This window comes from Propithecus coquereli, unplaced genomic scaffold (genome assembly GCF_000956105.1).
Source record: "Propithecus coquereli isolate 6110/MARCELLA unplaced genomic scaffold, Pcoq_1.0 Scaffold349, whole genome shotgun sequence".
Lineage (NCBI taxonomy): Eukaryota > Metazoa > Chordata > Mammalia > Primates > Indriidae > Propithecus > Propithecus coquereli.
Genome location: NW_012149163.1, coordinates 728,742 through 740,651, shown reverse-complemented (window position 1 = coordinate 740,651; position 11,910 = coordinate 728,742). Strand labels below are relative to the sequence as shown.

Here is an 11,910-nt window from a genome sequence, read left to right as displayed (position 1 = left end):
GACATCTTGGTATACTCGCGTCTGTAAGTTTCAAGCATCACGGTCAACCACTTTTGCTAACGCTGACTTTCTTGGGCGTTTTCTCCAAGTGCTTCCTAAGATGAAGTGTGTTTGTGTGGCTCTTATGTACCCTGTAAAAGTAGAAATTCTTCCCCTTACCCAGTGGGAGCAATTTTAAGTACTAGATAATATTAATACTAAATAGAAATTGTTTGCCTATAACTTGAGGATGGCCCTACTTTCACCCCCAAAATTAGGAACTCAACCCAAAAGATTTTTCAAATACAATTCAAATTCATTTGTGTACTTTCACCAAGAAACATGATTGAATGGTCAGCTGACAAAGGAAATGTTTGATTAGGAGAGGGAAACAGAGACAGAAAATAAAATGCCCATAATTCTCTCCAAGTCAGACCAAAGTCTACATTAAACTGGACAGAAAATGGTGCTTCTATGATCCAACTTTCGGTTTGTGCCTTTCATCTCCCTTTAGCTGCCTTTATCAGTGTGTCAGGATAACAGCAGTGACCATTCTAACCAGGCATTCACATCCACAGAGACACACTTCATCGAAAAATCCCACTGTCAATGGAAAACATGTCGAAAATCAGTGAGCACATCCATTCTTTTTTTTCCCTCCAAAACAGAAAAACACATTATATACCTTTCGAGGTAAAGTTACCGTATCACAAAGCCCACCTAGTTTAAGACCACAGAGGTAAAATCCATCGAGGCATTTGTTTTCAAGAGGCCAGATTTAATACTTCCATAGAGCCCTTCTCTAAGACAATGAAAAGCATTTTGAAGGGGAAGAGAAGTTAGCCTACCTACTGCTCAGTAAAGAGGTATATAAAGATTATCATACCCTTTTCTAAGAGGGCTTTCTCTGATTCCTACTTAAAACACACACACATACACTGATTAGACTATTTGAACTATACTTCTCGAAATTCCTAAAATGAAAATAAATAAAGGAATGATGGTTTCTTTTGCTTTATACAACCAAGGAACACATCTTAGACTTTCAATTTATCTCATTAACAAAACTTTCTTTTTTCTTTGTTCTTATTTTAAAAGCGAAGACATCTCTTTTCCCAGATGCAAAGGCATTGAAGCACAATAAAAGGCAAGAAAAGATCAAGGGAATTTAACCCTCCACAAAAGAATCCCTAAGCCAACAAAACAGAAAAACCAGACACCACCAACTGCTTCTGCCCGCATGAGCTGGTTTCCCATTTCGCTTCAGTAAGGCAGTTCCGATGGCAAAGGCTGTATGCGCTGTAGAAGGCTCTTCTTTTTAAATGCGTTCCCTATTTGCTTTTTTCATTTTTTTCATTTAAATAGAAAGGGGGGGATACCACCCATTTATTCTTTTACTTCTTCTCCATGATCCTGTGCTTCCCATTTACATTTTATCTTGCTCCAGTATTCTGGTGACACAGGAGATACAGGGTCATGTTCAGAGCAGCAGAGACGGCCTTCCAGGGCAGAAGGAGCCAGAGCTCCCTTTTCGTGATCTTTGCAGAAGGAATGTGGACAGAACTCACAGAAGGAGACAGCCGCACTGCCGCACTCGTCGCACTGATGCCACGGGCACTCCCACTTTCCTAATGCAGGGTGGCAGGAAGGAGGAGAAGGGCCCAAGTCAGTGCCTGTCTTAATTACCCATGAAAAACCCAAGTTCCCACCTTCGTCTCCGACTGGAGACCGAATTAAACTGAACACAACTCCAAATTTCAGCCAAATATAGGTGTGGCTATATTATTTAGTACAGATACGAGCTACTGGCAAAACCCAGTGCCGTGGGTGCCAACTACCCACCTATGGTCATGTGATAATAAATAAGAAATTGATCCTTGCTGGCCCACAGGGTATTCCAAATGTGTAGGGAGACAGCTTTTTCACTAACATAATATTTGCTTGCTAGGTTATGTGTTCTCTTCAACGTTTCCTGTTCCACGGCTCCTCCGAGGAGGGTGGATATATTCTGAGTCACACATAGTTGGCAAAGACACAAATCAGAGAAAGGGCTCCACAGGTCTAGCTTACCATACGGTGGCTGCGTCAGGTTAAGGCATAAGAGGTGGTATGCTTTGGGACAGTCTTTTTTGTCACACATGACCAGCTCTCCACCATCTCCACATCGAAAACAGTAATCTTCATGCATATGCTTTGGTTCTGTTTTGATTTTTCGTCTCTTCTGCTTTAACTTAGCATTTTTTGCCTTCTCTTCAGTTGTTGACGCACATGCCGACTGGCAGGAAGAAAGGATCCCAGTTTCAGCGATTACAGACAGTGCACAAAGCCCGACACGGGAGGAAAACCCTACAACCTCACCTTCATTTGAATTCGTACTTAAAAACACCAGAAGGACTTATCCAGTAATGACACCATAACAAAAGTCTTTGTTTTCATTAGCATTTGAATAAGGCACTTTTCTTTTTTAATTGCAAGGCTGGTAGTAAATCCAAGCAACTTTAACCCATTTTAATGTGCAGACAGCCTGCTGAATTTTTTCATTGAAATACAATTTATATACAACAAAATTCACCATTTTAAAGTGTATAATTTAATGGTTTTTAGTATATTGTGGATTTTGAAAAGGGCTTTAATTTGGATTTTGCTAATGGCAAATTCAATCTGAAATACAAATACATTTTTAGAACCTAACAGCTGTCACTGAAATAGGCTTCCCAGGATGGTCAGAGTCTAAACTCCTGGTGAATGCAGCTGGTGACCCCATGCTAAGCCAGGGGCCCATTTGCCAGCATTTTCCTGAGATGGTCACAGACAAACTTCTTCGACAGCCCCACTCCTTATCTCCTGTGGCTTGGGGCACCCCCTGTATAACTGACCTTTGGCCGCACTCCTAGAAAACCACTGCAGTTATCTGCCCCGCAGTGGCACTCTGTTCTGCCGTTGCCCAGACAGTCCAGGTTATAATTAAATGTTAACTCCATCCCTGAAACATGAGAGAAATGAATATTCACGCTCAAGTCACGGGGAAGAGAAACGCTGCCACAGACACACTCTTGTAATGAAAAAAAGAGACATAATTCTAACACGAAGATGTTTCCCTTTCCCGTGTTCCACCTCATTAAAAACAGTGATGGTGAAAAAGAAAAAAGGGGAGAAAAGCTGAAGGAAACATTCCCATCCACCAATAATTACAGTAACACTATGTGCCCTGAACAGAATTCATATCCTTTCATAGAAGTGGTCAAAAACACTGTGGTACGGACTAAGTCTGCAACCTACGCTCAAGAAAAACAGGCTGTAGGTTAGCGCTCTTTTCTAAAGCTAACTCACACCAGCTTCTCGACGAACGATATGACTGGAATTGTGACGATACTACTTCAGTAATTAATGCCTTATATTATGAGCAAATAAAAGTTCAACATGAAGGCTTGCTACATATACCAAAGATCCAGGGATTCAAACTAAGGCCTCCTACACTTTCCTTTAGCTGGGCTTGAATAACCCACAATGAGTTCTACAAACATAATTTAAATCTGTTTTAGGGACGGCATTTTTCTTCTCACCATTTTACTACAAACTTAACAAAGAAGAGACTTTTGCTATTAAGATGCTGGATGAGTAAGAAAAATGAAAACAATAGCTCTGGCTTCAGAGGCTTTTATGTCTAATTTGAAACAGAATGATCTTACAAAGTAGAAAAACCCAAAAACCAAGAAATCAGTTGATGTTAATACAAGCTAATTACTTTTAAAACGTTTTAAAAAGACAACAACATCTGGCTACATTGTGCAAACAGCAATAATTTGGAGAATTAATTCAGCAGGACTACATACACAGAATTCTGTAATACCCTGTCTTACATAAAGGTTGTTGCCAAGTTCCTTTTTGAGGATATAGATTTCTACCTCTTTTTGGCAGGTAACACTCAATTCTAAACATAGCACTTTCTCATACTGGAGTAAGTACTTGGGCATCAAGCCTGAAGAGTAATGTCCTGCCTCCACAGGACACATTTTCTTCCTAGGGAGGGGACCATGAGGAGCAAGTTACTTCTTTACCTGCAGGAATGTCACAAAGAGCGAAAAGTCCAACTCGAACATCTCCATTCACTGTCCACTTCTGTGTTTCACAGTTTGGATTACAACTGTGGTTCATAAAGCGAGAATAGTTTCCTTTTGGGCCGGCATCAATTATACGGTCCTTCAGAAAGAAAAAGAAAGGTACCGTTTACATAAAACTAAGTATAAGCCTCTTAGAAACACCCAACTCAGTCAAGGACCACAAGGCAGCAGCACTTTGCTGCCAGCTGGTGTTTGACAACTGACAGCTCTGAAAATGCGATGCTCCCTGGGCAGCGTAATGATTCTCTACCGTATTTGATGAACTCCAAGTCACAGTAATTAGGATGAAGTGGAATTTAGTCTCTTTTTAAGTTTGCTTCTAGAAGGACCATAGAATGACGCTACCTGGAACATGAGTAGGCCACAGGTTTAGGAACGGTATGTCCTGATTAGAGAGCTCAAAGTTCAGGTAACTACCCTAGTGTTTTGCCGTCATCCCTCCTTTCCTGCTCTAAGTAGGAAGCAAAACTCGTATGGGGTAGACAGGTGAGACCTTAGGCCATAAAGAGGGAAGACAGAAAGATGAGAAACTTCTCCTCTGAAATCAAGATTTGGAGATACGTTTGATGGAAGGGTTATTGTGTGGGACATATTCTCTAGTAGTTATCTGTTTGCTCTGTTTTTACTTATATTAAAGTTCAAAATGCAGTACACAAAGCTGACGATTTAGGCTGCTGAATCTGAACTCTGATCATCTGGACGAGCTCCAGCGTGCTGAGCCTCTCGAGTGACGTCAGGGAGGCTGGAGGGGCCTCTGGCAGCGAAGACGGGAGTGCAGGAGCCAGATTCCCACGATCATAAAAATGGCATTTTAATTTATGTTTCTGAAAGTTGTAAAACTTTCAAACAATGACACATCAGTTAAAATACTTCTTTTCAATGATCTCTATTTCTGACTTTAATGATATTCTGAATCTTAGTTTTAGAGATAGCTTAGAACATAGGAAACTTGGGTACTAGTCTTGGCTCTTAAAACTTTTTTTTGTTTTGTTTTTTTCCAATCTTAGATCCTTGGATTGGCACTTAAAACTGCAACAAGATGTTCAACAAATCACTTATCATGGCCAGACACCAGTTTCTTGTCCTCTGTAAATCAGAGAACTGCTGAGAAAATTAAATGAGACAACGGATATAATGGGCATCGAAGAGGTCTTACAATTGCATGGATTAAACCAGCAGTTTTATTGTCATTTTTGTCATGACAGCACGCATTATTTTCCTAACTTATAATTATAAAAAAAAGTTTAAGTATGCAGAATAATTTAGAGTTTTTGCTAAATCAGAACTTTACTAGTGGTTTATAACTTAGAATCGCAGAGCTGACTCCCTCTGAGCAGCAGACACTGAGGCCCAGGCCTTTCTGGAACTAAAGTCCAGCCGTGCTAAGCCTGCTCCTGGTTTGCTGGCACTCACAGTGCTGTCTCACACGACACGTGTGAGGCTTCCGTAATCACTTTGTACTCTGGCATAATTAGCACATTATAGTACGTAGCCCGCTGGCTACTGCAAATCATTATAACTTGCCTGAAAAAAAAAAATCAAATTAAAAGAGACTGGGTTCAACCTAGGATTATGAAACAAAAACAGAAAATTCCTTTTTCTTACCAAAAAAAAAAAGCAATTTTACCTTGGTAACAGTTAACATATAAAAATTAGTTACACTGTTCTCGTTGGCTCGCTTGATTCGCAATCTGCATTCTTCTTCATCGATTAATTCACCGACATATTCATTTACAAATTCGCCCTGCGGAGAAACATGCAGTATGTAACTGTGCTATGTTAAAAAGCGTTTCTTAGCAATACATGCATAATCCAAGATAATTAACTGGAAAGAATCCTGAACATATAACCTTGACCCCAGCAATCAATGGGTGGACGTTTTTTCTTGTGCAAGCGCCTCTTAGAGTGACGATCTGCTCGCCTTTTCTTACTGACTGCACTGCTTCTATAGTCCAGGGGACACCACAGGGGACACCCTGGGACGGGGGGAGCCTTTGAAGCTGTATTATTAATATAACACACTTACTGCTGTGTAGCTGTGGGGGTTTGGGGTGAGACCTAGAAAAGACCTGAATTTGAAACAAATAAGCCGTTTTTGTTTTTAAACTTTTTATTTTGAAGTAATTATTGATATTCACAGGAAGCCGCACAAATAGTAAAGGGAAATTTCGGTAACCTTCACTTAGTTTGCTCCAGCGGTAGCATCTTACATAAATATAGTACGGCATCAAAACCAGGAAACTGACGTTGGCGTAATCCGCAGACCTTATTCAGATGTCACCAGTTCTACATGTGCTTGTCTGTGGCTGTCGTTCTCTTCAATACTTCAGCTGCAGAATGGCGTGACGGCCACCACGCTCAGGATGCAGGTCCCTACTGCACCGCAGGGGTTCCTTGTGATACTCCTTTCTGATCTCATCAATCTTCCATTCCTTCCCTACCTCATCCCATCCTAACCCCCGGCAACCACTACTCTGTTCTGCGTCTCTTAATTTTGTCATGTCAAGAATGTTCTATAAATAACATTATTCAGAACCCTTTGAGATTATCTTTTTTTAAAAAAACCTCAGGCTAATTCCCTTGAGATCCATCAAAGTTGTGGCATATATCGACACTTCATTCTTTTTAAATTTCTGAGTAGTACTGCACAGCGTGGACGTGCTGTGGTTTAACCATTCGCCCACTGAAGAATATCTGGATTGTTTCCAGATTTTGCCTATTACAAACAAAGCTGCTATGAATGTTCTGGTAGAAGTTTTTTTTTTTTTTTTTTCCCAGCAAGCAAGCTGCTTTATTTTCATTGTACAGAACGCTAACACAAATGCAGCGTAATTGCTGTAAAATAAATGTTACATGTGTACGGAAGTCCCAGGCCTTTCAGCAGTTCGAGATTTAGAGTCAGGCTTAATCTCACAGGCCTTCCCTGCATTAACCAAGTACGTGTTACATAACCATTGGCCTCCGATGGCATAACTTAAAGCTAGCTCTCTATTATATTCAAAATTAAAGTTTTTTCCTACTTGGAACCTGCTGGTAACTGTTCTACTTCAAGAGGGAAAATAAAAAGACCAGTTTGTAAAGTAGGAGAATTGAGTCCATTTTATAAGAGCATAATAATTTTGCCCAGAAATCCATTAATGCCTGTTTAAAGTAGACACAGAGACAGTGCCAAAGATTAGATTCATAAACTTAATTTTGGAGATGTTGTTTCCCTTGAGTTGGAAGACACTTGGACCATATTAGATCTGAAAGCCTTACGCTCCAGACCAAATGCAATAGGCCAATTCTCTGTCATCTAAGCAACTGAAGGGTAAAAGCCTTATGGCTGAAAAAAAGATGATTTTTTTCCCCATGAAAGACAGACGGATTGAGCGTGGTGGCTCACACTTGTAATAATAGCACTTTGGGAGGCTGAGGGATGGAGGATCGCTTGAGGCCAGGAGTTTGAGACTAGCCTGAGCAACACAGCAAAACCTTGTTTCCACAAAAAGTAAAAATATTAGCCAGGCATGGTAGTCCACACCTGTAGTCCCAGCCACTTGGGAGTCTGAGGCAGGAGGATCTGTTTGAGCCCAGGAGTTTGAGGCTGCAGTGACCTATGATGATGCCGCTGCACTCTAGCTGGGGTAACAGAGCAAGACCCCATCTCCAAAAAAAAAAAAGGGCAGTACACTAAGATATAATAATTATACATTAAAATTGTTTATGTACCCCTGCTCCAAATGACCACAAAATGGTACTTTTTAACATCTGCCCACCCACACCAAGAACTGGAACAGAGATTTCTAAGACTTGGGGTGACCATGGTTCTGTCCCATTCTCTGGGCAACAGTCCAACCCGTAACTGTCCTCTGCACTACCAGGTCAGGGAATTGTGGCCAGTGGGCCTTGGAGCATCTAGCCCTCTGTGACAATCAGGTCTCTGGTGACTTGAAAAGCAGCAATGAGGGAACTCAGCTGGATCTTCTCATTGGTGCCAACAGAAAGTCTGTACTCAATGTCTGCCATTTTGGTCAATAAATGTATTCGAACTGAGGATGGAAAGTCAACTCTGTGCACAAACAAGTGTATCTCTGTCAGGATATCGTGCAGTGCCAACCCCTTCAGAGTTTTCAACTCCATAATTATTTCTGTAGGCCATGGTGAAGTCTTGATTCAACATCCAGTCCAGAATGTTGGCGATGTCTGACATGAGCGGGTGCCCTGTGCAGGTGTAGACAGTCTCCTCTGTCACCTTCCCAAAGGCCATATTGGTGCTCTGCAAAATGTTCAGAGCCCTGCGCATATCTCCGCTGGGAAGAGTTACAAGCGCTTTCATCCCATCTTCACTTATCTCGACTTTCTCTTCTTCTACGACATGTTCCAGGCGGGGAACCATGAGTTCTGGAGTCAGGGGACCAAATCGGAACCTCGTACACCAAGACTGCAAGGCAGGGATGATCTTTGACAGATAGTTACAGATGAGGCAAAATCTGGTATTTTCAGTAAATTTCTCAATCACTCTTCTCAAGGCATTCCGGGCATCTTGAGTCATGGCATCAGCTTCATCCAAGATCACCAGTTTAAAGCCTTTCTTAAATATTGTCCTCGTGCTAGCAAAGCTCAGGATTGGTCCCTGGACGGTATCTATTCCTTGGTCATCTGAAGCATTCAGCTCTAAGACCATGGAGCCAAATTCCTTATCTTTGTATAGCTGTTTAGCACAGGCTAGGATGGTGGATGTCTTTCTTGTCCCTGGAGGACCAGAGAGAAGCAGGTGTGGCAGTCGGTCTTCACTGATAAATTTCTGAATGGCACTCAGAATGTCCTGATGAGAAATGAGATCGTTTAGTGTCTGCGGCCGGTATTTTTCAACCCAGGGCAGGTTCCCGATCTTGGCGGCTGCAGGTTGCTGCTTGAGCGCTGAGGTCTCCATCGCGAGAAGGTGATGGTAACCGGGTCCTCAGTAGTCGTCGCAGCCTCTGGTAGAAGTTTTTATATGGACAAAGGTTTTCGTTTTTCTGGATAAATGGCCAGGAGTGTGACCGGCTGGACCGTTTGGTCAGTGTATGTTTACTTATTGAAGAGCAGCCCAGCTAATGTCCAGAGGGGCTGTCCCATTTTACATTCCCACCAGCAACACATGAGGGATCCTGTTTCTCCACGTCCTTGCCAGCATAGTATTGCCACTATTTTTCATTTAATTTAATTAATTACTTTATGTTTAGAGATAAGGTCTTGCTCTGTAGCCCAGGCTGGAAGGCAGTGACACAATCATAGCTCACTGTAACTTTGAACTCCTGGGCTCAAGTGGTATTCCTGCCTCAGCCTCCTGACTAGTTAGGTCTACAAGAGAACACCACCGTGCCCAGCTAATACGTTTTTTGAATTTTTTTTGTAGAGACGAGGTCTTGCTATGTTGCCCAGGCTGGTCTCAAACACCTGGCCTCAAGCGGTCCTCCCACCTGAGCCTCCCAGAGTGCTGGGATTATAGGTGTGAGCTACCGTACCTGGCCTGTTTCTCATTGAAGCTGTTCTAACAGGTACGCAGGGATAAGGACCTTTTAAAATAAGAGTAAATACTGTACATTTAACATTTTGTGTTTATAATGACAGAATCATTAACTCTTTTCACCTCGAAAGCATTGCTGATTCGATCCAGGATGACACTTTATCTATAAAGACTTATCAGTCTTAATAACACACTTTAGAGGAAATACTGTCTTGGGAAACAAACATGTACTGGCTTATTTTACCAGATTTCTGTCTCATTCTCCTCTCCCCCCGTCACACAAATTTTCATTAGCTTTTCTCATAGCTCTTAGTATCACAGAACCGTGGATAGTAATTATCAGTAATCCAAAGTGAAGTACTCTATCATATTTTCTGATTTTGGTAAATCATTAAGAACATAAGCCAGTGCTCTTAAAAATATTTAATCTTTTTCTATTGGTAAAAATAGATTATTACTTCTATAATAAGAGAAAAGAAATTAGTGGGTTAAAGGAGAAGACGCCCCTGCGCCGGCCTTTTCCCTTGGCGGTGTGCTTAGTGAGGTCAGTCTCTTTCAACTGCGGAGTGGTCACCACAAAAGCTGACCTCTGGCTTTTTTTCTCTCCCATTTTTACGCATTGTATAAGCTGTGACAAAGAATTAGGTTAGAGAAAGAAAAACACTTCCTCTATAGCCTGCAGTACCATAAACAGTTAACTTTCTCTACGTGCTCTTCCCTTCCAGTCCTTTCTCCCGAAGGGCAGAGGGTAGCTGCGCACATCTGCGTACTGTGCACGGCTTTTAACCACCCAGTCTGTGCTCTGACTCGAGCTGACAGAGCTGACTCTGCACCATTCCGGACAGCAAAGGCGAAGGCCCAATCGTCTTGGCTGCACTGCCACCTGCTGTTACTATTCTTCACTATTTCAGGGCAAATTTTCTTTAATGAAAACGTATAGAGCAGAATTTCACCCAATGAGCTTTATCTTTTTTCACAGATTGGGATTCGAGGTAAAATTTCATTCGAAAAAATGGTTCCATTACTGTAAAAGCTTGATAACGATTTATTATGGTTTATATTTGTTATTCTATGAAAATGAGTGAATACAGAAAAGTTAAAGTGCTGATATCAGATATGAGGAGTGCAGGTCTCATAAACTTGATACCATCTGAATAAAGACGGGAATGTTTCAGATTCCCTAAAAGTTACAAGTCTCTAGCCTCAAAGAGTTGCTTACTGTACTTAGAACCATTGTCAATTCACTTGTGAACAAAAATAACAAATTCAAGAACTTTAAAAATGCTACAAATCTGTCCTTAAAGACTGTAGCAAAAAGGCTGTAGTGGAATATTTAATACTTTTTTAAAGAAATTTCTTTTTTTTAATGAAGGGGGGAGTGAGGAGGGTGGTTCAATTTCCTTTTTTTTTTTTTCCTGAGACAGAGTCTCACTTTGTCGCCCTGGGTAGAGTGCCGTGGCGTCATCACAGCTCACCGCAGCCTCAAACTCCTGGGCTCAGGGAATCCTCCTGCCTCAGCCTCCCGAGTAGCTGGGACTACTGGTGTGCACCGCCACGCCCAGCTAATTTTTCTATTTTTAGTAGAGACGGGGGTCTCACTCTTGCTCGGGCTGCTCTCGAACTCCTGAGCTCAAGTGATCCTCCCGCCTTGGCCTCCCAGAGTGCTAGGATTGCAGTCGTGAGCCACCGTACCTGGCCCAAAAAAAAAAATTTCTGAGAAAGAAACCACTTTATGATAAGAAGTCCCTTGTTTGGTGCACATTGTCAGGAATCTGTTGTGTGTGAAAAGGGGACTGACTGTGTACATTCAATTTCATATTGCATTTCTTTCCTATAAATGTGCCAAAAATCGTTTTCTTGTTGCTACACTGTCTTTATGATCATTCTTTTCAATGACTGTATATTTTTAGTTATTTTGTAAAAGATCGATTGTCTTACATTAGCAATCCCTCAAGTGCTAAAGGGCAGAAAAATCCAGATTGTATTCTCTTGATTATATCATTAGCTTAATAAAAAATTATCTTAGAATACATTTTAGAATAAATACAACTACTATTAAAAGGTGTTAACACCACAATATTAAACTGGATGGATTTCAGGATGGCCCCATAAATTTCCCTGAAATCATAGGCAAAGTTTCTATGTGTGGTCTGGGTGCAGTGGCTCATGCCTGTAATCCCAACACTTTGGGAGGCTGGGGCAGGAGGATCGCTTGAGGCCCGGAGTTCAAGGCTGTAGTGAGCTCTGATGGTGCCACTGCACTCCAGCCTAGATGACAGAGTGAGACCCTGCCTCAAAAAACAGTAATATAAAATTTTT

General features: G+C 41.5%; 1 protein-coding gene and 1 pseudogene across 1 annotated transcript in view; both read right to left on the bottom strand.

Annotated features, from left to right (window-relative positions):
* Window positions 1-1,206: 1,206 nt before the first annotated feature.
* The window catches only part of WHSC1L1 (Wolf-Hirschhorn syndrome candidate 1-like 1), a 135,354-nt gene continuing 124,650 nt past the window's right edge, over window positions 1,207-11,910 (bottom strand). Inside the window, exons 20-24 of the mRNA XM_012651087.1 lie at window positions 5,728-5,844; window positions 4,038-4,179; window positions 2,856-2,962; window positions 2,050-2,254; window positions 1,207-1,607 (exon numbers count right to left, since the gene is read on the bottom strand). Of these exons, the coding sequence (XP_012506541.1) occupies window positions 1,366-1,607; window positions 2,050-2,254; window positions 2,856-2,962; window positions 4,038-4,179; window positions 5,728-5,844 (813 nt within the window). The 3' untranslated portion in view covers window positions 1,207-1,365. The remainder of the gene's footprint in view (window positions 1,608-2,049; window positions 2,255-2,855; window positions 2,963-4,037; window positions 4,180-5,727; window positions 5,845-11,910) is intronic.
* On the bottom strand, window positions 7,998-9,015 carry LOC105815850 (annotated as a pseudogene).